A 24,485-nucleotide genomic window follows, 5' to 3' on the forward strand; every position below is an offset into this window, starting at 1 on the left:
ATCTTTACGTTGAACCTCTTTATGAAGACAGAAAATTCCACTTGAGAAAAGTCGAACGCCTTCTCCGATGCGCATGATCTCGCATTTAAGTAGGAAGCATCCTTATTGCAATAAAAACTGTTGTAACAAGGCAGATTTATTTGCAATTCCTGCGTGGGTTCTTGAGTTTTGGGCCATGAAAAAGTACAATGAATTATTTAGTAGATTGTGAAAATAATTGAGCGAACTAACATTAAAAATAACTACTTACTTATTCAATTCAGGGATTAATTCTGATTTCTTCGATAATTTAAAGATGGATCTATTTAGAAAGATCTTTTTTGATCGCCAAGAGGAACATATCGATGGTTAAGTTCTAACAACATACATTTCAAAAATAGAAACTTTTCAGGTGAGCAAAAAACCGTTTGATTTTCTTTACTTTTCGCCTGAAATTAAAAACCAAAAGTACATAAAACTAAAAACGAGGCATTCATTTGCAAAGAAACAGTTGTTTTTTGCTTTTACTTTATTTTTAACGTTATTACACTTTGTTAAAGATACCCGTCTCAAACCGGCCGAATTTAAGACACGTGTTGTTCAGTGGCGCCGACTCCATGGGGCCTGAGGGGGCCCGAGCCCCCTCAATGATTCGTTTGGGGGGGCGGAGCCCCCTCAATAATTCAAGAAAATAAGTAAGTTATATTATGCTTTGTTAAATCACAAAAATATATTGGTGATTTTTATTTCCCATGCTTGACGATAGTTACCTTTTAAAATAAATTCAACAATGAGTGTTGAAACAAATAATTATAAGGTTAAGCAGGTTAACTGAATCAAGTGGTGTGAATCATGGTAGTGTTTCGGTGCTGCGACACACTTTCAATTTAACCTCTTCCTGGGGCAAGACCTCCGATATGGGCCCCCCCAATATTTTTTATAAGTCGGCGCCCCTGGACTGTTGTTATAACTTAGCCATTGATATAAAGTAGACGTTATTATTAAACGGCAAAGGGACACCTAAGGTGGGAAATATTTCAGGAGGGAACGGCACTCAACTCGAAGGAAAACAGGATTAAAATTCAAGGACTGATTTCGTGCGGGTCCATTGTTTTTCGATTCCAGACGCCATCCACTTAATATGCTGTCATCCCTCCAATTCCGTCGTGTCGTGACATCAATCGCGGATGGCACGGAAGCGTTGTACCATCTCGCGTCCTCATCACAAAGGGTCGCTTGTTAAAGTGGTCGCAGTCCCTAAAGAGTTTTTGTCGGGAGATAAGGACGGTCAGAGGGAGGGACTAAGATAAGGCTCGCCGGTTTGTTTACTCGGAGCGATGGCGGAGTGTGGGGCAGTTCGAATAGCGATATCTTTGTTTAGCTTTCGGAGGAAAGAGCAGTACCAGCGGAGAGGAGTGATTTTTGGGGGTCGCTTCTAAGTACCGCGCGATAAGTCATCCGCGGCAAACCGCAGTTACAATTGAACATTTGAAAAAGATTTTTTTTATGCATGAGGAGACTATATCCCCGCAAATGTAAAATAAGAAAAAATAAATATGAAATTCGTAAGAAAAACTGAAATACATAACATACCTACCCGAATTAATACCATTGCCCTCCAAATCCCAAAACATCACACGCCCTATCTGAACAATTTGTTCATAGTAACGGCCTCACGAATATGGAACTCTCTCCCAGCCCATATAAGAAGCATTACATAAATCAATACATTTAAACATAGCACAAATGGATATCCGAAAAATGCCTTCTTAACTTCAAGTTGAATCCTATTGTTTGTATTCATGTTTAGCCTAATTATTATTATTGTTATGTTGATTGATACACATGTGAATAAATGGTTAACTAAGTTTAGAATTGTGCTAAATCAGTGCTATCCTAATTTTTTTGTTTCTTTTTGAAAAAAAATATTGCTTGTTTGATACTGTTGTCATTACGAATTATCACCTTAGTTCCTTGTAATTAGTCTGTTATATCTAAGTTCATTTTTTTCTTTTGTTGAATATATTGTTTTTCTGAATTGTTTTCATGCTCTTGGCGATCTGCACTGGTTGCATTTGTCTATAATTCTATTTATTTACTTCTTTTCTTCTATTTATCTACCAATGCTTAAAATGTAAAAAGCTGTACATTTATTTTCTCATTGGCCTCAGAGCTCACGAAAATAAACGAAATTATTTTTATTACTATTATCATTATATTTGAGCACAGAATGCTTCTCGGATTTTCGCTAGGGTTAAAAAATTCAACGTTTCGAAGCGAAGGAGGACTGGAGCGATCTTAGTGGACAGCAGGATGGTCAGGGAACATCTCAGCTATTTATCTGAACATGTCAGCTCTTTTCTGATTGTTTTTCCATACTGTTACACTGGCAGTGATGGTTCTCCAAGTTGAGGTAGGGTAGCAATTTTGATTCTTCTTACGAGAAACTTCTTAGGTGAAACCATGGAACTTGCCGTACAGTTTAATAACATTTCGGACATCTTCGACGTTCTGATACTTTGCTGTTATGTTTGCTCATCGTCTCCAGTGCAGTCTGATGCAGGGATCTAACGAACGAGCTCATATACGATTTTCGAATTTGTTTGCGCTTAAAAATGTTATTCAATTTTCTGCAATGTCCAACTTCTTTTTCCCCGAATTAGGCTACCCATGCCTAAATTTTTAGTCGTAGCACTTCATCCTTTTATATATATTCCAAATATTTTTTTCGAGATTTATAAATCCTTGATGATTATTTTCTGATTTATTTTCTGAAGTTTTCGAAATATTTTGTCAACTGTTCCCGCATAACGTCTTCGAACTTTTTGATTCCAGCCGTTTTATATAATTCCTCGTTACTATTGTCATCATGTCGCCATTTAATTTTTTAGGATTCATCCCAAGTTTTTTCGCTTGTGTGATATTTATTTTTTAGCGGTTGGATTTATTTGTTAATTTGTTGGATATTTTTTAATCCTTTTGGCATTATGTAGATGTAAACGCGTATTCCGGGAGGTGTCGAGTCGTAATTTTTTAAATTGGAGCTAAGCCGGCTTCTGCATCTGGTGCCTTTGCCGTGATATTTTTTGATCAATGCGCTGAAATGACGAGCCTAGATCGTCATGAACGTCCGATGCCGAATCACGCTATGACAAGTATAGCTTGTCATCAGATTTTCACCCTTTTAGTACTGTGTAGGGGAGCAATATAAATATTCTGAAAGGTAACAATGTCAAAATATCTGTAATGTACACAAAGATCTCACATTTCATGAAATACTTTGATTTTAACCCTTTCGCTGCTGATCAATCTCCGGAAACCTTCTCCTCACATGCGGCGAAAATGTTAAAATGCGTTTCCTGGGCCCATGGAGCAGGTACTTCCAGGATGGGTGTGGTACACCCTCCGAGGGGTCGCTAATCCACGACCCTTTCCTCGACGAACTCACCCGCGCAGGACCGTCTCATCGGCCCTACCAGCGGGGGCCCTACCTCCCGAAAAGTGACCGCTCTGACTGCATTTTGAAAATCAACCAATCAATCCGATCATTACAATATGATTGTTCTCATCGCTCTCCTGCCAATCAAGCAATCAAGTACGTCTTTGAACCGTGTCTCTGCGATAAAAAATAACGATTTCGTTAACTTTGCAACAAAACGTGGCTGCGGACCACCAGAAAACGGCCATTGTATCAAAGTTAACGAAATCGTTATTTTTCATCGCAGAAAAACGGTTCAAAGACGTACTTGATTGCTTGATTGGCAGGAGTGCGATGAAAACAATAAGTTTTTGATGATCGTATTGAGTGATTGATTTTCAAATTGCAGTCAGAGCGGTCACTTTTCGGGAGGTAGGCTGCCTGCTCGTAGGGTAAAGGAGACGGTCCTGCGTGGGTGAGCTGGTCGAGGATAGGGTCGCGGATTAGCGACCCTTCGAAGTGCTTCGGTGAAAGTGCTGAACGCATGGCAGGGAGGAAGAAAAAGTACGTCCACCGCAGTCTACCGTGCGGACGTACTAGGTACGTCCACAGCAGTGAAAGGGTTAATTTACCCTCCCCCCGTTGTATGCCAACAGTTATCTTCTGCTAGTCTTAAATATATCTTATAAGAACCTACATCTGGAGTATGCTCCTATACGGAAGTGAGGCATGGACAATGACCGAAGCGGAGAAAGCAAGGATAGAGGCCTTCGAAATGTGGTGCTACAGAAGAATGATGAAAATCAAATGGATCGACCGAGTTAGTAACGAGGAAGTCCTAAGAAGAGTAGGAGAGAAGAGAAGCCTCATGAAAACCTTAATAAGAAGACGGAACAACCTTATAGGCCACATCTTGAGACATGATGGCCTGATGAAGACAATCGTCGTGGGACAAGTGGAAGGCAAGAACGGAAAAGGAAGACCTCGAACAAAATATATTGAACAAGTAAAGAGAGATGTGAAAGAGAAGAAATACGTAGGTGTGAAAAGATTAGCTGAAAGGAGAACTGACAATGAGTGGAGAGCAGCGTCAAACCAATCCTAGGATTGTTGATCAATGATGATGATGATGATGATGAGTCTCAAATAACGCTCAGGCTCACTGTTCGAAAATGTTGTTTACGATTTCATTCTTCCTTCCTAGAAATTGTCATTCCAGTGTGCCCCACCCATCCGTGGCGGTGGGACATATCTCCGCTGCCGAAGCGGGTATTTCCCTTTCAAGGAGTTAGAGGGCGAATGCCATAGAGCAAATAAGGCAAACAGACTAGAGGTAAAGACATGACGGCGTGTAGGAAGTATAGACGGCGGTGAGCTGCGAATTGCATGCCTGAAGATCGGAATTTGTTCTTAAGAAAATGAAAAGAAAATGGCGTTCGAGTATCTATAATTGCAAACCTTCTGGTGTGTGCCATCATTAGTGTTCAGTCATAGACTTTTTGAGTCTAAATTATTGAATCAACAACCAGTTATTTAGGAAATCAACATGAATGTTTCGCTTCAGGGCCAAAAAAACCGCTGAAACTTTGACCTCTAAGTACATATTGCCTTATTGTTCACTATGTATTCAATTTAAGTATTTTATTAATTTAATGTCTGTTCAGTTTTTACTTAAGAAAAATAAGAAGTGAAATATAAAATTCGAGGAATCAAGCGAGATGGAGTGGAATTGATTCATAATAAAAGATGATTTGCAATTTTCCACAAAAATAAATTTAATAAGAAGTGAAAATTAACAGCAATGATAAAATTCAAGATGGAAAATTGCTTGGATTAGCCATGATTCAACCCTGGACATTTCACCTGGATTCTTTGTTTCCTTTTCCTTTGTTTCTCACATCCTCGTCCTCGATTTATCCGAACATTTGGCTGATTTAATTTTATTCGGGGACTTTTCATCATCATAGTACGTCATCAATTAGATGAATAGTTTGACTCTCTACTCCTCTCTCCTTTCTGCTAATCTATTCATGCTTACGAATTTCTTCTGTTATACATCCTAAATATGTTTTCCTATGCATCTCAATTGGATCCGTCCGTCATCGTGTTTCCCATCCGCTTGTACTTCGATGATAGACGTCATCAGGCGTCATCATGTCTTCATCATTTTCTAATGCAAGGGCCAAAAATCACACTGTCCGTAGGGCCACAATGCTCCACATCGCTTTACCACCACATTAATTAAAATAAAAAACATACAATTTCAAAATTTAATAATCCTTTTTGGTTAAAAAGTTCAATCAATCAATGAGATTTTTGACATTGATCATTTTTGACGAGTTTGTCGACATATATTTTATATTGTGTGGCGTGATACAGTTTTTCTTCAGCCTCTAGGGGCCGCAAGAAATAGCCGGCGGGACGCAGGTTGAAGATCCTTGTCTTAAGGCATGGCTGGTTGAGTTGTTCCGTCTTCTGCTAAAAAGCTTTCATAATCGGGAGAAACGAGTTCGAATCCCGGCTAAGCCAAATGATGATTTTCGGATCGAGTTTCATCCTTTGTGTACATTTGTACCATTGCACCTGACTGCGTGCGAGGTTACTTGCTGGATGCAGTGCTTTGAAAAATTAGGAATACTTGATTATCGAATCTCCATTTAATTTTACGGCAATGTCAGAAAAAAAGGAGTCAGTTTGTTATTTTTGAATCCTTTCACAGCATACACTAATGGCAACACATACCTCTACAAAATAAAAATACCAAAAAGTACCTGAAAACCTCATACAAGCTATAGATAAGCTGAATACTGATATTGAACATATTAGCACGTGGGCTGAGACTAATGGTCTGAAACTAAATGAAAATAAATCAAAAGCCATTATATTTAGCAGTAGAAACCTTTCCCTCAAGATAAATCTTAACCACATCCCAGAAATCATGGTTAAACATCGACCTCTCCCCTATGAAGAGCAAGTAAAAAATCTGGGGGTAATTATGGACCGCAATTTAAATTGGAATGCGCATTGCATAAATGTTAAGAGTAGAAGCCATAAAACGCTTTATTACTTATACAAGACAAAGCGCCTGTTGCCCACAAACATACGAAAATCCATCGTAAATGCTCTCATTTTTCCCCATTTTGATTACTGTTGTGGTGTGCTAAGTAATATTAATGAAGAAACAAATAACAAATTGCAGGTAACGATGAATGCTTCACTGAGATTCATATATGATCTAAAGCGTTGGGATCATATTACAGATGCTTACAGAAAACTAAAATGGCTTAAAGTCAAGGAAAGACGCCTCTATTTGTCTATGGTTTCTGCCTTTAAAACTTTTAAATCCAGCTGTCCTCAGTACCTATTCAACTCTTTCACTTTTAAAAAGAACATAATAAGTCGCTTAACGCGCTCCCAGCATATTGATCTACAGATTCCCCAGCACAAAACCGAAATATATCATAAATCTTACGTAGCTACAGTATCAAGGCATTGGAATGCACTCCCGGAAGATATTAAATCAAGTCAATCTTTAACTAGTTTCAAAATTAAATTATTCAAACACTTAATTCTAAAAACTGAAGAATCTTCCTAAGCACATTGTATCCTAAATTTAGTTTTAATTTAGCTCATTGTTATTAATAATATGTACGATATGTCAATTCCTCCTGTGTATGAGTGTAAATTTATATATTTCCTGTAATTAGTAATCAGACTTAGGATGTCCCAATTGTATGCTACTATGTACCACGGTACAGTCATTTGTTCTTTTATACTTTGTGAACTTACTCTATGTTTTTCAAAAAATTCATTTTGCCCCAGATCAACACTGTTTCATGTTTCATGCCTTCTTATGTATCGAGTGGAAGTTATTGTTGCTATGGGGAAGATACTATTTTTTTCTATTCTATGTAAAATTTCTGCTGTACCTAAGTCTTTGTTATTTTTTTTATTTATTACTGTCTTCTTATCATATAAAAAAAAGCTAAATTTTTATTTCTGTAAAGTCTTTAGGACCTTGAAGGTCTACGATAATAAACGTTTATTATTATTATTATTATTTAAAAAAAAGTAATGGTGAAGTAGTCTAAACATGGTGAATGCAAACTTATAATGGTTAACTTGATACGGAGATTTTTAATTTGATGGTTTCCAGTACTTTTCTCCACAAGTTTAGATAACTGTGTTGAGTGATTTTTAACCGCCTGAATAAATCACAATCTTATGTTACTATGGTGCTGTGACATTCCTCTAATATTTTTAAAATGTTTTCCCCATTATCCAAGCATATAGGTTTTTGACGGATTCGCGTAATTATTTAATTCTTGATTGATGTCATGCATAAATATATATTCAGAGGTGCTTTAATAAATACAAGGTTTTCGTCAATATCTTTTCATTGTCAGTACTGAGTTTGATTTTTTTAAATTGTCAAATGTATAAGGTATTATCGAATATTTTATCAGAGAGTGGATATCATATTAATCTTTCTTCAACCAATGCTTTCTGCTCATAAAACTTTTTAATTTGATAACGACTTCAATGAGTAAATTAATAAAAACCTATTTTTAACTATTAAATTCACTTTAACGTATCTAATACTATGTTTGACAACGTCGAATACCAACCAAATGCATTCTTTTGCAATGTCAAAATAATTATTTTTATCGTAACTTATGTCCCCCTTTTACAAAATAATAAATAAATAGGTGAGTATCTTGATGTAATTCCTAGTGGATACAAGCACCATAAAAATGAACTATAATTTAATCAGAGGTTTTTATCATTCATTATTTATCAATGCTTGAGTCTCGTTCATCACGTACAAAGATACATAGTCTTTTACTCAACTAATTGCAAGGCATTTTTTTTAATTATCCTGCATATATGGAGATTTATCGTTGTAGAATAAACATGTATATTATGCTGCCATTTCCAACTTAATTCTGAGATTGCGTTGCTATATTTAATTTATAATAATCATAGTTTTTGTGCCTTACATTTTGGCGTCATCTAGTCATTCTTAATACACATTAAAACGATTGAAGAACATCAATGGCACTCTCTTATTTCGATAGTCACTAATAATAGCCAGTTACTCAATTTCTCTGCTGCAAAATCATTGCCCCACCAATGTTTCCTATATTAATGAGCGATTGTCTCGCATTACTAAATTTCAGTGCTCTTGGAGTCATGTTAGCACGAAAAATCCGCAGCACATTTCAAGGTCTATAATCTCAGCGATTATTAAGTGCTGTGCCCTTCGTAAAATTCGCCTCTAATGGCACCATTTTATTACGCTTTGGGTGTGATGCGAGGTGATAATATATCCTCAGTTAGCAAAGAGGTGACAGAAAAGTTCCACTTTCACATTCTTCCTCATAATGCAGCATGCGGATAGAATTTCCGAAATCGAGCTTTGCAGCCCACTGAAAAACCGGTTTTCTGAGTCTTCATTTCAAGAGGCCGGACTCGAAAGAAATTGGCGCTTTCATTTTCGAAGGCTTCTCAGTTTTCGTCGGAGTTATTTTTGGAACAAGTTCGATTTTCAATTCAATGTTGCAATTCTGGTCAAGGAGAATTATTTCATCTTACCCAACATACCATTTGCCATATTTACCTTTTCATTTGACGGGTATTTTAAGTTGGCAAACTTCTATCCTTTCATATTATTTTCTGAGCGTGAGCAATATCATGCTTTAGTACATATGGAAATTACTTAGGAATACTTTTATTCTCAACCAGGTAACACACATATAACGATGTGATATCTCAAATGAAAAAAGACCTGTTTACTCGGTAATTAACACGTACGGGTTAATGTCTAAATGTATGAACGCGAGAATGAACGTCAAAATGCACCGTGTAACCACCCAACTTGTGCGAATGCATGGAAACGTTGGGGCCACCCAAGTTTTGATGCGGCGACATAGCCCAAAAGTTTTTATTCAACATGAGAAACCCAGTTATAGACGGGAAGAGGGTAAGGATTTAATTTTACGGTATAGGTTAAGGTTAAAGACTGTGGATGTGTTCTTGTTATGAAGAAAAGGCATGTGAATCAGTGGGTCTAACTGTAAGTGGGAAAGAAGAAGCTGGTGACGACGCGTATACATACTACTGTGGGTGAGCGTGAGAGGCCTGGACACTGGAATAGGGAAAGGAAGAGGCGAGGGGTTTGGGTTTTGTCTCGACGGTGCGGCGAGTCGACTCCTGTGGCCAGGTGTCGGCGTATTACCGCCCGCAAACACCCTCGAGAAAATGAACCTGTCGGAACAGGTCCGCGTAACGAGACGCAAATAGCCTCATTATTGAAAACACAGGTATGAGCGGGGAAGGAGTGGGGAACCTGTTATCTCAACTAATTGTGATTGAAATGATAATTTTTCATAAGACGTCCATAGCGCATTCATTTTGATATCATTTCAACGGAGGAGGCGCCCAATAGCTGCGATTGTATGCGTCATATGCAAGGATAAGGCAGGAAGGGAGGAGAGAATTACAGATGGCATGAACGCTGTACTTCACATTCGTACTATGGTAGAGGAGTATTATGGAAGAAGGATCAAGTCAATCGTAAATTGGGTTTTGTTGAAAGAATATTAGGAAAGTGCGACGATAAAGTGAGAGAAATTAGCTACTACTCCCTCGTTAGACCCCATTTAGAATACGCTACCAATGTTTGGGACCCTCATGAAATAGGCTTATAAACAGAGAACGCGTTCAAAGAAGAGCTGCCAGGTACGTGAAAAATCGTTACGATAGTCTTGTTAGTGTAACTGACCTCTTAGATAAACTTGGATGAAAATCTTTGTCAGACCGTAGATTGAAAAATAGACTAAACCTTTTAGATAAATTCAAGAGCAGTGTCTTTTCTAACGAAATTTGCCATATCTTACGGACGCCAACATACTACGGAAGATCAGATCATGCGAATAAAATAAGAGGGATAGACTGTAGAATAGACAGATTCCGAATGTCATTTTTTCCACCCACCAATCGATCAATAAGAGATTATAACGGCAGCGTATGAACTTACAAATAGATTAGATGACTTGAGGTGTAGCCTGCTAACTTATGTATTATAATTTACTGTATGTTTCTGAATCTTATTATTATTTCTAACAGCATATGGTAGTATAATCTGTTAGTATGCGTAACGTTTTTTGGACCGTGTGGTGTGAATGTGGGAGTCCAATTGCATGCTGCATGCTGGTGATTGATCACCCCCTGCCAAACTCCCCAGGGGTGGCTCGCAGGATATTATGTAGGTGTAGATAAATACCTTAAGAAGAAAAGTACCGTCGTATTATGGCAGACGAGATCATGAGAGGAAGATAAAAGAAATAGACTGCAGAACGAAGAGATTGAAGAGGTCGTTCTTTCCTGAGACTATAAGGGATAGTAACAGATGCGCTATCAATTTAACCCTTTCAGCCATAATGTTCATTAAAATGGACATGACGTTTACGGGGATTTTAACCTCCCAATGTGCTGTGCTGCGTCAAAAAATTAAAAATTTTCTCCTTATCATTACTGTCTCCAAGAATTACCAATCATGTACATTCCACTTGCCTTCTGATAAGTGTTTATTGGTAACCCCAATACATTCGCAATTTTCCATTCACCACTTCCCATAGTCAAGGAAAACGCCAGGGAAACTTGATGCCTGTCGACATTCTGCGTAATTTGCAAGGAAATTCCTCGACAAATTCCGGTTTTAGAGCATTAATGCAACTACAAAAAAGCCTTATCAAACCCCTCATTGGTTTTCCCTGTTCATTTAGAATAATTTGTGAAATGCATCAAATTATTTTGGAAATAACGCTGGTCAGTGACCGCAAATACAATGATTAATTTCAACAGAAGTGTTTGTAAAACATAAGACAGTTTTTTCAAGTTTAATAATTTTTAAATTTGGTTTTGAGAACAAAGTACGATCCGGGATTGTACTTTTCGCCCAAAATGGAAGAAAACCTTACGAAAAGCGCAAAAAATTTGTCACTCAACCACGATGTTTGTCCTCAACCTTAGCTAGCATGTCGGGGGTCGGTTATAGCCCCAAATTGAACCTTAGTCCTTAACTTGTATTAACTAGATTAGGTCGCCACAAAAATTACTCTGATCGGTTTCAGACCTCAAAGTACATTTTAGTTTTGCAGAGCCTACTTTTTTCATAAAAATAAAATCCAAATATTTTAAACATATCCTGAATTTCTTCAACCCCACCTACTCAAGACCTCTCTTTGCCAACTTTTGCCCACTATGACTCCTCCTTGTTATGTTGCAAGGTCCGCTCATAATAAAACCACATAAATTTATATGAATGAGGTTTTAACTATGTTTATACTTTTGAGAGGGTTTTCAAAGCTGCATAATAATAATACATTTTTTCTTCCTTTACAGGAAAATTAAATCATGTAAGCCTGTAGTGAGCCACAAATATCTGCGATTCCGTTTATGTAGCCGATTACCTGCAACAAAGGAAAGTGTCGAAGCTGGAAACATGCAGCACAGTGATAAGTGACATATCTGCGCTATCGTAGGAGGATATACCGAGGTATGTATACCTTTGTACTTAAATTTTTATGTGTCTACCGCTGCGAATTTTCAATCACATACTATATCGGTCGAAAAAACGGGTTGCACCAGGATGACTTGCATCGTCCGATAGATAACGAGGAAATTTCCAGAAACCGCATCCAATTTTTTTGCGACTCAAAATTGAGGCGAATCTTTCGGAAGGCGCGAATTCTATATCACTCGACCACAGGCAACGATAACGGCCGAGAATCAAATGCGTCATCGATGTTTGTTTTGATGCGAAGTATAGCATTGCTTATCGCCACGATAGAATAATAGTTACCGCAATGCGGAGCTATCCGTATCCTTTCTTTGTTTTTTTGCAAACGTCGCACATTTTACGATTAAGCTCTTCTACACCAACGCATGATGCAAAAATATCCATACCTACTTCCACAATGTTATTGACCTAACGGGATCACAAGTGGTTTTTCGCTGCATTGTTATCTTATCTATTTGTTTATTCCACTTTGTGCGTGGGTTATTATTGGAGGAAAAAAGTTTTGTTTTTAACTTGGGTATTACACAAAGTCCTTGTCCACTCCTCCACCAACCGCGGACCACAAGAAGTAAATATTGTCTTCCCTTAATGATATCTTGCGACATATGGTCCTTGAGGACAACTGCGGAAATTGATATCACCCCTTCGTCGACGAAAACCCTCATTGAAGAATCTCATGGGAGTTTTTTTTATCAATCAACACTCATCTTGTTGATACCTTGTGCCACGCATCAGTTACCGCCAAGTCGCCAATGAACTCTACATCTATAGGGTTCACTAAAAGCCGCTTGAATGCTTTTTAGCATGAAATTAACAATTTTTAAACACAAATTTCGCAATACTCGTGCTATGAAGAGTGGGTGTAAAAGAGCAGAAATACGTCTGATATATGAAAAGGCTAGCGTATTGCTGAGTGGAATGAAGAACTGCGTCAAACCAATCTTAGTATTGTTGGCTAATGATGCTGATTACATTCTTCGCATCATTACTATCTTATAAGACATGGTCTATCCTCTAATGGGTCCCTCTTTTTCGTATAAAGCTCAGCAGTTCTCTTTCTTCTCCTATTCTTCGATAAATCCTTTCGATTCTCATCCTATTCGTCCAATTGATCTTAAGCACCAGCCGCCTGCACCAAATCTCGATCGCTCCTTGTAACTTTTATCCCATTCGATATGTTGCTGCTCCGGCTCAAGAGCATTCGCCTTCAAGAGCTTCCGGTGATTCACGCAAGATCATTCAAGCGTTGTTGCCAAATCGACCCCGCAATTAGGTCGCGGAGGGTGGGGGATAGTGTCGCGGAAAAAGAATTCTGCTCAGCAAGTGTCCCAGCAACGTAAAAGTGTCGTTCAGTCTTTATTACTAGCAGACACTCCATCATGGGATCACGCGAAAGGGTATAGACAGTATAAGTGTATGCGTAATGAAAGATGCTCTCAAAATATGTTGTAATCTTATTGAATGCCATAGCCTCTCATCCAGCTTGAATTCAATTTATGTAGCACCACGCTCATGGATTTATTCCCCTTATGTTCTCATTTTTATCATAAAATCTATTCATGCCTGTCGGTTCATAATTATTCATAAATTGTGACAGTTGGACTGTATATACCAAACGTTACGTCATTTCATGTTAGTATCCCTGAAGAATAAGATACCTTAGCTCTTTCTGGTACAATGCCCATTAAAATGAATGTGAACACCAGCGGGTTTTTACTGTCTAATGTTTACGTCCGTCAAAAAAGTGTACGTACACCACGAAGTTAAGTGCGTGAAAAATTGGCAAAACGTTTGTCATAGGTGTTCCAAAGACCATAAATAAGGAGAAAAAGCAAAAAACTTCAAATCAAGCGCGAGAGAAAGCATTTATGACCGAGGGGGTTAGCACACCCTCTTGTGGTAACTAAGTATACCACAAAAAGGTCGGTTGGGAATAGGTATGAATTTTCTGCTGCATGAATCTCGCTAGAACTTCACGCTGGACATGTGCGCCTACGAGCTCCATACACCGACATCTAGTCCACGCCTCGCCGCCGCCGACAGCTCAAAATATAGTCCTGAATATCCCAATTGCCCTCACAAACTTTACTTGCATTTATCTCTCGAACACGAGCCCTTGGGGAAGAAAGCCGTGACACTTTTTCTACATTTTATGTATGGTTTCAGAAAAGAACATCGGCATTTAGATTCCAGGCATCACTCTCGCGATGCTTCCTTGCCAGTATTTGGCTATATACCCCATAGTCAATCCATATTATTATTTTTATTATTACATACCTAAATATTTACTAGTCGACCATGGAGTCTGGTGGTAACATAAAGTCAGGAAGTACATTAAGACAAAAATACAAAATGCAAAGTATATGCTTGGTTGATAGGTAACATCACACACAAAAATATAATACATAAACTAAAATACAAAAAAATAGATACTAAGTACAAAAAAGTATTTTTTAAAGTCCTCAAAATACCATTTTTTACACAGTACATGTCCCCATGTACATAGCACCAAGTCAGCAAAATACGATACATGACTACATTTACATTGCCCTCAACGTCCATTTTTACACAATAATATACGAAGACCATAGTAAAAAACAAGAAGCACCAAATTCAAAAAATATACGTTTATAAAGCCCCCAAAATTCAATTGTATTTATCCTATTGATAAATATAGTGGCATTAGTTGGGAAGGCATCGGCTTCGACTCTGCCCGACGCAAAATTTCGTAGCACAAAAATTACCTCCCCAGAACTCTCCAAAAATTACTTCCGTAAGCAGCTATCATTGAATATTACATTCGGCGCACAGGGAATACACTTTAAAAAGAAAATTAAATCTTACATTTAAAAGAAACCTTCGGAGGTAACCAAAGGGTTTGGACCTTCTTAAGAGACTCACGACATGAGTAAAGATATATTTATTGACGGAGAAAGTCGTGACTAATCGACGTTTCGTTAATGAGTTACTTGTTCTCTTCTCAACGCGGCAAACCTTGACATTCAGACTCGCCCTTTCCAGTTGTTGAAATGACTGCTTAGTGGGGGAATGAGGTGAGTTTTGAGTTTTGGTGCTAATGGATTATGACCTGAGCGATGTCGGTTAGCACGGTGCCTGGGTGATGAAAGTATTACGAAATCTTCGCTCGAGATGAATCACGGCTCCTTCGGTACGTTGACCTCATTACCCGCCCGCGATGAACCGTTAACTTTCGGCGGAGATGTCGCCCCGTGCGCGCGGTTGGAAGGAATACTGATTGGAGGGATGCGAAGCATGCGGATCCGAAATGGCAAGTGAATCGCTCAATCTGCCGTTAAGGAATTTTCGCTCCGTATGTGAGACGTATACAAATATTATTGTCATTAAAGTATTCTACAGATCAGATTAGATTAGAGTATTTAAGAAGTATTATGGCAGTTTCCCCTCCCTTCATGGACTTTCTACTTCAATTAACAAAAGGACCACTTCCTCTTATTCGATCTAAGAATCCTATTGTCTTTCTCACTCCTTTACCCAACATTCTAGCCTCTAACTCTGTTTTCAACATCCCGTTCTAGCTTAGTACTCGCTCCATCCATACCTCCATCCATCTCCTCCGTATCTCATCTAGCCCTGCCAAACACCCTAGAGGTGGCTTGCAGGGTAATGTGTAGATGCGGGTGTGGAGAGGAAGCTTCTACATCTCAAACACCTTCGGTCTTCTCTCGTCCTCTTTCCTAAGCGTCCACGTTTCGCACCGTAAATGCGCTTCACTCCAGATCAGACTCTTCACCAGTCCTTTTCTTGACCTCTTACCTAACATTCTTCTCATAAGCTTCTAACGAATGAAAATAATTTATGTTTACGGCTTCGAAAACTAGCATAACTGATGGTGGGTGAATAACTATGCAAGTACTTACCAGCTCGTGAAGAAATTATTTAAAAAAGTAGCCGGTATATTTCACAAGAAGTCGTCGCACGATAAACTTAAAATGTCAAGGAGCGACTTGAAAATTTCAAAATGTAAGTTTTGCATAATTTAGATAAGAAATTTACAGGAAGGAAGTCCGAAGCCCTATCCGAAGAAAAGGGAACGTCCATTTTTTCATCAGAAGAATATTTTCATCCAGAAATAATTTGGGAAGAGACCGGCAGTTCAAAACTCTGATCCAAAAGGCAAGTCAAAATTTTTAGTAATTTGGCAGTGGAATCAAAATATGAGAAGTTTAATGGAAAATATATCACCTTGAATGTTAATTTATCGCATTATTTTTCATGCCCAGAGTCAACATGGAAGCAAGGCACCCACAGTCCGTTCCAAAGGCAGATGATTGAATCCAGAAAATATTTGCATATGCCTACCATGCAATCACAGGATATCACCTTGAACTCCAGCTCATGCGGTTCATCTTGTCATGTGATGAAGATTTTAACCATTCGATGACTGCTGTTTTTTAAAGGTAAGATATTCCACCTATAACGTTCTCTTTAAAACTTCTTTGAAAACTCTTGAAAAGTTTCTTATCTTACATACATGTTATTAAAGTTATGGGTAAATATTTTCGGCGTAAATATGCATTTACAGCGATGTATTTCTTTGAGCTTTATTCCGTATAAGTTACACAAATTCTCAAATGATAGGAAAGAAAATCCGCGTGTACGGAAATTCAGCGAAAGCCAAAAATAGCTCTTTTCCGCAGTTTTTAATCCAATTTCAAACCATCAAACCCTCTTTGGGGGCCAGGGTGATAATTTTTCAAGCGTCACACTCGGAAACCGCTGAGGAGAGAGAGAGGAAACTCGGGTCTCTTCAACGTCAATCCGCCACCACGGTGTATGGCACGAATTGATTCCACACCAGGCATGCAGCACACATCCTAGACATAGTCAGAAACGCCTTCGTTTGCCGGGCGCAGCCCAAGCACTCAGGACAATGACACGCGGTTGGAGGGTGCTGAGGACACGAACGTGCTAACATGCAAATAAAACTACACGTTAGAAATAGAATAACGAAATGTTAGCTCAGTAAGTGATTCAAGCATAAGTTATTACATGCCAAAAAATCCATGAAAGTAGTTATTACTTACAAATACACTAAGTTATTAACAATTACAGGTGCAGAGCCTATTTTCCCCATTTCCATTCAGGCTATCCTAGAGATAAACTATCGAATGTATTATCGTCCCTCGAAAATGAAAAGGAGACTTCGTTGACTTCCTCTGATTTATTTCGACCGTACGACATGTTTTGAATCATAGAGGTCAATATCAAGCGCTCATTTTTCATTTTCGAATATTAACTTCCACATAGTTGAGTCTAATACCATTTAACGAATTATGGTCCCTCATTGTACGCGGAAAAAACGACATCTTATATCTATCGGTCCTGTAGTGTTTTTCCCAAATATTATCCATGTGATAGTTTCTACCATGAAATATTGATTCTCGGGACCAGTATCAAAACGCCTGACCATATGGACGCCCTAACCCGATGGACGACCCGAAAAAACGTCTTGAACAGGATAATGAGGTTTCCACGGCAGGATGAAAGGACCTCCAGGGTCGCACGTTACTCGCGGGACGAAGTCTGAAGACGCTTGGTTTACACGTTGGTAACCGCTAATTAAAAGCCATTTCAGCGGAAAAATTGATCCATTAATTGATTCTTCTGACAAAGCCATATAAGGTGACTGCTGACCATCATCTACGTATCTTAATCGACGCCTCATTGGTTCTCGAATTTGTCCTTGTCTTACGAGCCTCCACCTCTTTCACTGGCCAAACAAAAGCCTTCGGGAAAACCTCGTCTACCAAACAGTTTATTTCGTGTGTGCATACAGATATAAGCAAATACATTGATAAGCGTCTGGTGATCCGAGGGATAGACAAAGAGCGGGGTGGGAGATCCATATAAGCGTGCTCTAAACACATATGTATGTACACAGACACAACTTTTTTTTCTCTCTCCCTCCTTTGGCTAACCACGCCTCCGAGACGCGTCACTGGTCACGGCACGCATCCATTGGCGCTGAACGCGACACGCGAAGTGACGTCACTGTGCACCAACCCCCCCGGCCCCTCCGCCAAAGCCAGCTGTGAACGGTCGTGGGGTGGGGAGCGCAGGGGAGGAAGGGTTTTCTCGTCTGAGCGGCGGTCGTGCCTCACCAACGATACCAGTGTCGCCCCCTGCGCGGGCTTTCGCCGAAGCTCCTATAGCGTCGGGAAGCGGGGGGGAGGGGTTCTTTTCGGGGTGGCGTGGAAAAAAAGGGGTGGGGATGAGTGGGGATTGGAGGGTTTTGGGGGGGATGTTGAAGAGGGGTGCGTGAGCTAAAAGTCCGCCTTGTTCCTTATGGGACGCTGCGTGCGGGGGTCGGGCCGAAAAACCGAAGCAGGGAAAGAGGGTGTTGCTGTGGATGGGAAGGGGAGCGAGGGGAGAGGGGGTAGGTTCGGTGGTGTATATCCCAAAGACTTGGCTTGTTGGCCGGCAGAAGCATTTGGGAACTCGTGGAGTAAACATCAACAGTCAGAAGAGAGAGGTGTTCCTTAGAGTTTAGTGTCTCCGCCGAAGAGTTTCCGAGGTGATGGACGAGTATAACCTGTTATCCATCGTTGTTTTTCCTGTTTGCAAGTATACTTCCCGAGAGACTTTTTTCGGAGTTGGCCGGTTGATCTTCTGAAAAAGGACTCCTGCACTAATATTTTCCCCGCAACAAAAACTCCGCGGGAAAATATTACGGCGCGATCGCAAGACTGAGAGGAAGATAGGGAAAAATATAAACATCATATTTTTCCTATCTCCCGGTGCTGCTGGTATTCGGAGGAACATTGTTTCTTCGGTTTGGAGAGAGCGAGCGAAAAAGATTGTTTTGTTATTAATTTTTTTCGCTCCCCGCCGATCCTCGGCTGTTGTCGCCGCCGTCAGCGTGTTGTAACCCGTCTCTTCCCCGCCGCCCATCGCTTTGAGGGGAAGTAGTGAAGGGGAGGTCGGCCGTATCCACCGAGGAGCGTCACGGAAAACGTCAGTTGTTGTCGTGACTGCGGTCAGTGCAGACGTTACCGCAGAGAGAGACCTACTTGTCGTGAGTGCTGCCTGCGAGAGATAGCGCGTGCACCTGTGACTGCCTTTCAGTGTTCGCCCGAGGGACTTGGGGTTTCCCGCGATTCAGTCCGCTAGCCTGTTGCTGCTACCTTACCGTGCCTTGCCCTATGTGCCCGCGGAGGAAGAAGCGACGTAGGGTTACAGGTGTCAGCTGAGACGGATTGTTGTGATTCTGTTTATTTTTCTAATCCGTCGTTGCCGGTCGGAACTTGATCGTGTGCCTGTGTGTGGCTCCAAGTCATTGATAGAGAGCACACACTTCTTTTTGAACATCCAGTGACATTTTTCTCCAGTTTTGACATTCCTCTTTCTGAGAATAAAACGTAATCGTTTTTTTCCGATAGAGCCTGAGGACATCAGCTATTGACTGTCCATTTTGAGTGCGAACGCGAGATAGAACTAAAAACCAAGGCTTGAAAAATTTTCGAGTCTTTCGCGGAAGGGAAAGTTCGACCATTTCCTTCCGTCATCATCGCCGCGTTCACTTTGGCGAGACATCCTTTTCACCACGTCGCGAGTAAACTCAGATGAGCAGAATGGCCATCCCGTTTTGCATGCCGCACGACGAGCGAGAGGAAGAAGTCCAGCCCAACGAGGTCCAGCCCGAGAGACCGGAGCCAGAGCGGGGCGAATACTCCGATGAGGGCCCGGACTACGATTCCCCGGATGAAGACACCGGTCAACAGCACTACGAGATGCACTACCAAAGGCTCCAGGAGCTGATCGACAGCCTTTACAACGTGTTCCGCATCGCCTTGCTGCCTCCACCGCCCATGCCCAGACGTCAACCCGCCAGGAACAGCGGACGCAGGCGGCAACAAGTTGCTGCCGCCGCCGCCGCCCAGGGCAGGGACGAAAGGGACGCCCCGGGAGTCCCGGCTCCCGCCGGGGCAGACCCCCGTGGAGCGGTGCCGAGGCCCAGGAGGCAGAGGTCGTCGGTCGGTGGAGCCCAACCGGCCGCCGCCCCAGCACCAGCGGCGGCTGTCGCACCTCCTCCCCAACAGCTCCCGCAACCGCCGGCGGGCCTCCCGCCCGCGGAGGACCTCCTGGCGGCTGCGGTCCGCAGCGTCGACGATTCAGACGGCGAGGGAGACGGGCTCCGCCTCAGAGAACTGGCGGCCGAGGCCCGGAGGAGAGCCGGTCGACGGAGACTCTCGAGTGAGTTGTTGGAAATTTTAATGTTTGTTTTCCACGTGATGGCGGTATTGGCCCTGGCTAAGCGAGCGATCGCGGAACTTAGGCGCGAGAGATGTTCTTGCATCGACGCAGAGATCAGCTCCTCGGAGTTGCTCTCTTAGTCGAAAAATATTGGGAGTTTCAAACTAAAGAGAAATGAAATCATCCGTCTTATCTGCACAGATTTTTCGATTATTTCCCCCGATACGTTTATTTTTGGCTTTTTCTTCATAATTTCATTTCTTCAACACTGATAAACAACTTTATTTTTTTCGGGTACCACCCCCTCTCATGCATGCCTTATTATATTATTTTTACCATGGTTCTTGGCTTGATTTTTCAATTGCTTTTTTATTTTCTGTCATGAATTTGGCTGACTTAAGGTAGGGTTTATTTGTTTATTTGTTCCACGATGCCCACGTGCGCGCTCAGTAGCGACGCGCGCGCGGCGTGTTTACTCCGTATCGAGTTTCGGGCTCCGACCCTCTCTATTGATAAAAAAATATGAATCAAGTTTCACCGCGGCTGGGAAGATCACGTTTCTCTTGTGAGTGAAAAAAATGATCGCGATAACCATGCCGTAGACGAATCTTGAGTGCTGTAACATGTCACGCACGCATAAGTTTTTGATCTTATGATTCCGAAATAGCTCTCGTATTCATTGCATTCCACCTTTCCTTCCTTCTCTTTTTTGTAGACGAATAAACGAGGAAACCTTCGAAATTTTCAAAATTCCCTCTTATAATGTTAGGTGCGACTTGAATATTCGAAAAGTTTGTGGAACTAGACGGGTGGGTTTGAAGCTTTCGCGTTTGAAATTTTTTCATATGATGATCATTTGAATCAAATGGCTCCTGTGATAAGAGTTCCTAATTTTTTTATTAAAAAAACTATCTATCGCAATGATTGCCCCCAGAATGGAAACAAACATTAAGTTTTCGATAATTTGGGAAAGTATGGCGAGTGGACGGCTTAAAGCGGCGGCCACAGTGACCAATGAAGACGTGTTCGGCCGCCTCGCCGTCCCAAGCGTGTTGAGTCTCCGTTTGAGGTGCTGTGATCAGTGACACCATTTGTGCAAGAGACGCTAAAAAATACTTTTCTGCTCTTTGTGCTGCACTCGGCCAGAAATTTGCTTCGTCGAAAAACTTATCCGAGCATGAACATGATGGACGGTGCTTCCCATTAGAGAAAAGGCCCTCTTTGATGCAATTAAGAGTGGTGTGCTGAAATCATTGTGCACTTCTTGTGGTCCGTTTTTTCATCTCCGCATGATGTAAGCAGTGATTGACTCTCTTAGACGCTATAATCGTGTCCAAACAGGTTGACGAACAGACAAGTCTTATCGTGTGCTATCATACATTGTTGTACGCGGTGTCAACAAACATTGTGATTACGCCCAGACAGATTGAGCTTCGAAAAAAAACTTTACCTTCCATTCTGTGCCATCGCGATAGTTAAACATGCAGAAGTCTAAGGTTAATGTCACTTGAAGACTCTGCTTTGCTCTGTGATTTTTTGCATTAATTCATTCATACTTCCATCGCTTGTCCATATAGTGTTGTAAGCTATTCCTTTTCTTTTAAATTCAGAGGCGTCACTGTAAAGTACAGTAAGTTTACGCCGAGATCGTCTTCGTTTTTTTTTCCTGCGGCGGTGATGACGCGAACTTATAAGATCCTCGCGCCAATGTACCGTAGAGATTGAATCACCTCCGCTTTTAAAGACCTGTCGCGAGGTGACGAAGACCTCTCGAGTTTGTTTACTTTTTTTCTTCGAGGAAGTTCCGTGTCGCTGACCCCTTCTCTCTAGACATTTCCATAAGATTGGTGACCTCCCAGCCGCGAGAATATTGAGTGAGTCTTTTGGGTAAAAGTTCTTTAGCGGGGCGCCCCAGCCTTCTGCTGGCAACTGAAGGGCCGGGAGGGCTGAAGGCGCGTGTCCGCCCGAAAGAGGGGTTTAGTCGGACCTCTTTGGTTTTTTTTCTCCGGGAAGGAACGGGTTCCCTCGCGCGGCCCCCTCGGCCTGTCGCGAGCGGTGAAAAATCCCATCTTCCCCCCTCACCGTAAACAGTTTTGTTTCCCTCTCCTCCCCTGACAACCTTAACCTTAAAAATAGGGGACGAGGGATATTTTTTCAATACATGTTTTGACGCTCAGTTTGATAATGATGATGAAGGTGGTGATGATGTTGGGCTGACGTTATTTCATTCCGGGGTCTGACTTTCTCTTATTTTTTTCCGCTACCGTTATCCGGGCAGGACCGGCCGAAAGTCGCTCCGTGACGCACCTTGCAGATTTCCAGTGATTTCACCTCTGGGCATCCCCGCTTCGCCTGTGTTTCCCCCCCTCAAGACTCACTCGCTCGTGGTGCTCCTGTTAGTTTTAGCTCCTCCCTCTCTTCGCAAAGTGTCGAGGTGCTAACTTGTGTGGAGAAGACAGTGACTCCTTCCCAGTCGTGTGTGACACCGTAAAATGAAAAGTGTACTCTCTTCATTCGCGGCTTAAAGAGAAAAAAAGAAAGACATTTGATGAACACTTAAAACTTCTCGCCGCTGTGTGTTACCCAACGAACTCATTAATCACAAAGAACAAAAGACTGATTGTTCCGCACACAAAATGATATGGTGTGGCTTGTAATTTTGATCTCCAATCATTTGACCTGTCATTTATTTCATACGTAAATATTTATTTGCTTAAGAGCATTTTTTATGAGTCATGCAAGATCAAAAGAGTTTCTTGTATTTATTGTTGAATAAAAGAAAATGGTAAATAGAATGTTTTCTTCTTTCCTTGTCTATTGCAACCTTTTCTCTCATCACTCTCCCTCTATGGTACGCTCCTTGTTGGGTAAGCAATCTTTTTTCCGGGTTGGCTGTGAGCTTTTGAGCTCCGAGATGCGCGTAGTCAGGTACTGATCACATGTGTAACTCAACCGCATCCGTGCACTTGTTTCCATTAGCAACTTGTGGGAGATAACTGTCATCGTTGACTCATGCCATCGGGTGGTGAGAGATAATTCCTCTCCGTGCTGCGGTTTCCTCTCTTAACGGACCGAGGTGAGGCGATAAATGATTATGAAAATTTGCGACGTCAAAGCCTCAAAGCTCGCGCGCCTAAATTTTCTGGGTCGGTTATTTTAGGCCAAGTGCGCTGTCGAGGACGGTGGTTTCAGTCCGCTGGGGAAATTAGATGATACTCATTGTCTCAAGCTGGTAAAAATATCACCGATGGTAAGACGCGCGTGGGTTTATTCAGTGGTGCTCAGAAGGAAAGGTGGAAAAAATAATCAACTAGACTAGAAATCTTTAAATGGATCCCAAATTACCAAGTTTAACGCGTAGGTCAATCTTGGGTTATTATGAGCAAGTATCTAAAATTTTAATTGAGTAAAACGCGCAATCATGTATTACGCGCAGGATAACCGCGGAACCCCAATTACTGATGTTCATAAACGCAGAACCATTGATATTTTCTGTCAATGTCATAATTTCACTCACTTAATATGTGAATACTCACAAATATTTTTTAGAATGTACCAACCAAGTAATTCTAATGAATAGCGCGTAACTCTTTCACGTTACTTGTAACAAGCGTCAAGTAATTTCGCCTAAAAAAGACATATTTAAGGCGCGCGCTACACTTGAGAATTATTTGTTGGTACATCTTCGTCTATAGGTCCAGGAGCCATTTGAGCGTTCATCGTATTTTAATTGATCTTCTCGTCCCGTTTTAATGTCCACAGTAAATAAAAAAGGCTCACGATGCTAGTGAATTCGCAAAGAACAAGTTTATGCACGTTCAAGGGCGTGATCGCGGCAAGGGCGGGGTTTGAGGGGAGGTAATGTGGAAAGGGTAAGTAGGGGGTGGGAGTCACGGAGGGGGTGCTGTAAAAAAAATTGTAGTCAGGGGGGGTGTGGCTGTAGTGGTTGATGGGAGGTGGGGTTGCGTCGGAAGGCTGAGCATGAAGGGCCAGCCAGCAAAAAATATATACTTTTTTTTATTCCGTTTTGGGTTTCTTTTTTTACATTTTTTAAGATCGCAAAAATCTCCCCTCAAAGAACGGGAAGTAGGATTTGGCTTTCGGGTTGAACTTGGCCCACTACTTTCGTAACCGACTTCGTTCAAATGTAACACTTCCTACTCGACCCACTTAATTTATTCCTGAACATTTATTTATATCGTCTGTTATCACGCTCAAGGTTATCCACATGGTTACGTAAAATATTCGATGTATACTATCTAATCCAGT

The 24,485-nt window shown here is 41.1% G+C and overlaps 1 protein-coding gene and 1 long non-coding RNA gene across 2 annotated transcripts in view; both read left to right on the top strand.

Moving 5' to 3' along the window:
* LOC124157061 overlaps nt 1–11,952 on the top strand; it is a 211,314-nt gene extending 199,362 nt beyond the window's left edge. The window contains exon 3 of the long non-coding RNA XR_006864527.1: nt 11,804–11,952. This is a non-coding gene — a long non-coding RNA (uncharacterized LOC124157061). The remainder of the gene's footprint in view (nt 1–11,803) is intronic.
* A 6,486-nt stretch (nt 11,953–18,438) lies between these two features.
* LOC124157062 (sterile alpha motif domain-containing protein 1-like) overlaps nt 18,439–24,485 on the top strand; it is a 69,764-nt gene continuing 63,717 nt past the window's right edge. Inside the window, exon 1 of the mRNA XM_046531534.1 lies at nt 18,439–20,216. Coding sequence (XP_046387490.1) covers nt 19,586–20,216 — 631 coding nt within the window. The 5' untranslated portion in view covers nt 18,439–19,585. The remainder of the gene's footprint in view (nt 20,217–24,485) is intronic.

The sequence above is a fragment of the Ischnura elegans genome, chromosome 4 (assembly GCF_921293095.1).
Source record: "Ischnura elegans chromosome 4, ioIscEleg1.1, whole genome shotgun sequence".
In the NCBI taxonomy this organism is placed as follows: domain Eukaryota; kingdom Metazoa; phylum Arthropoda; class Insecta; order Odonata; family Coenagrionidae; genus Ischnura; species Ischnura elegans.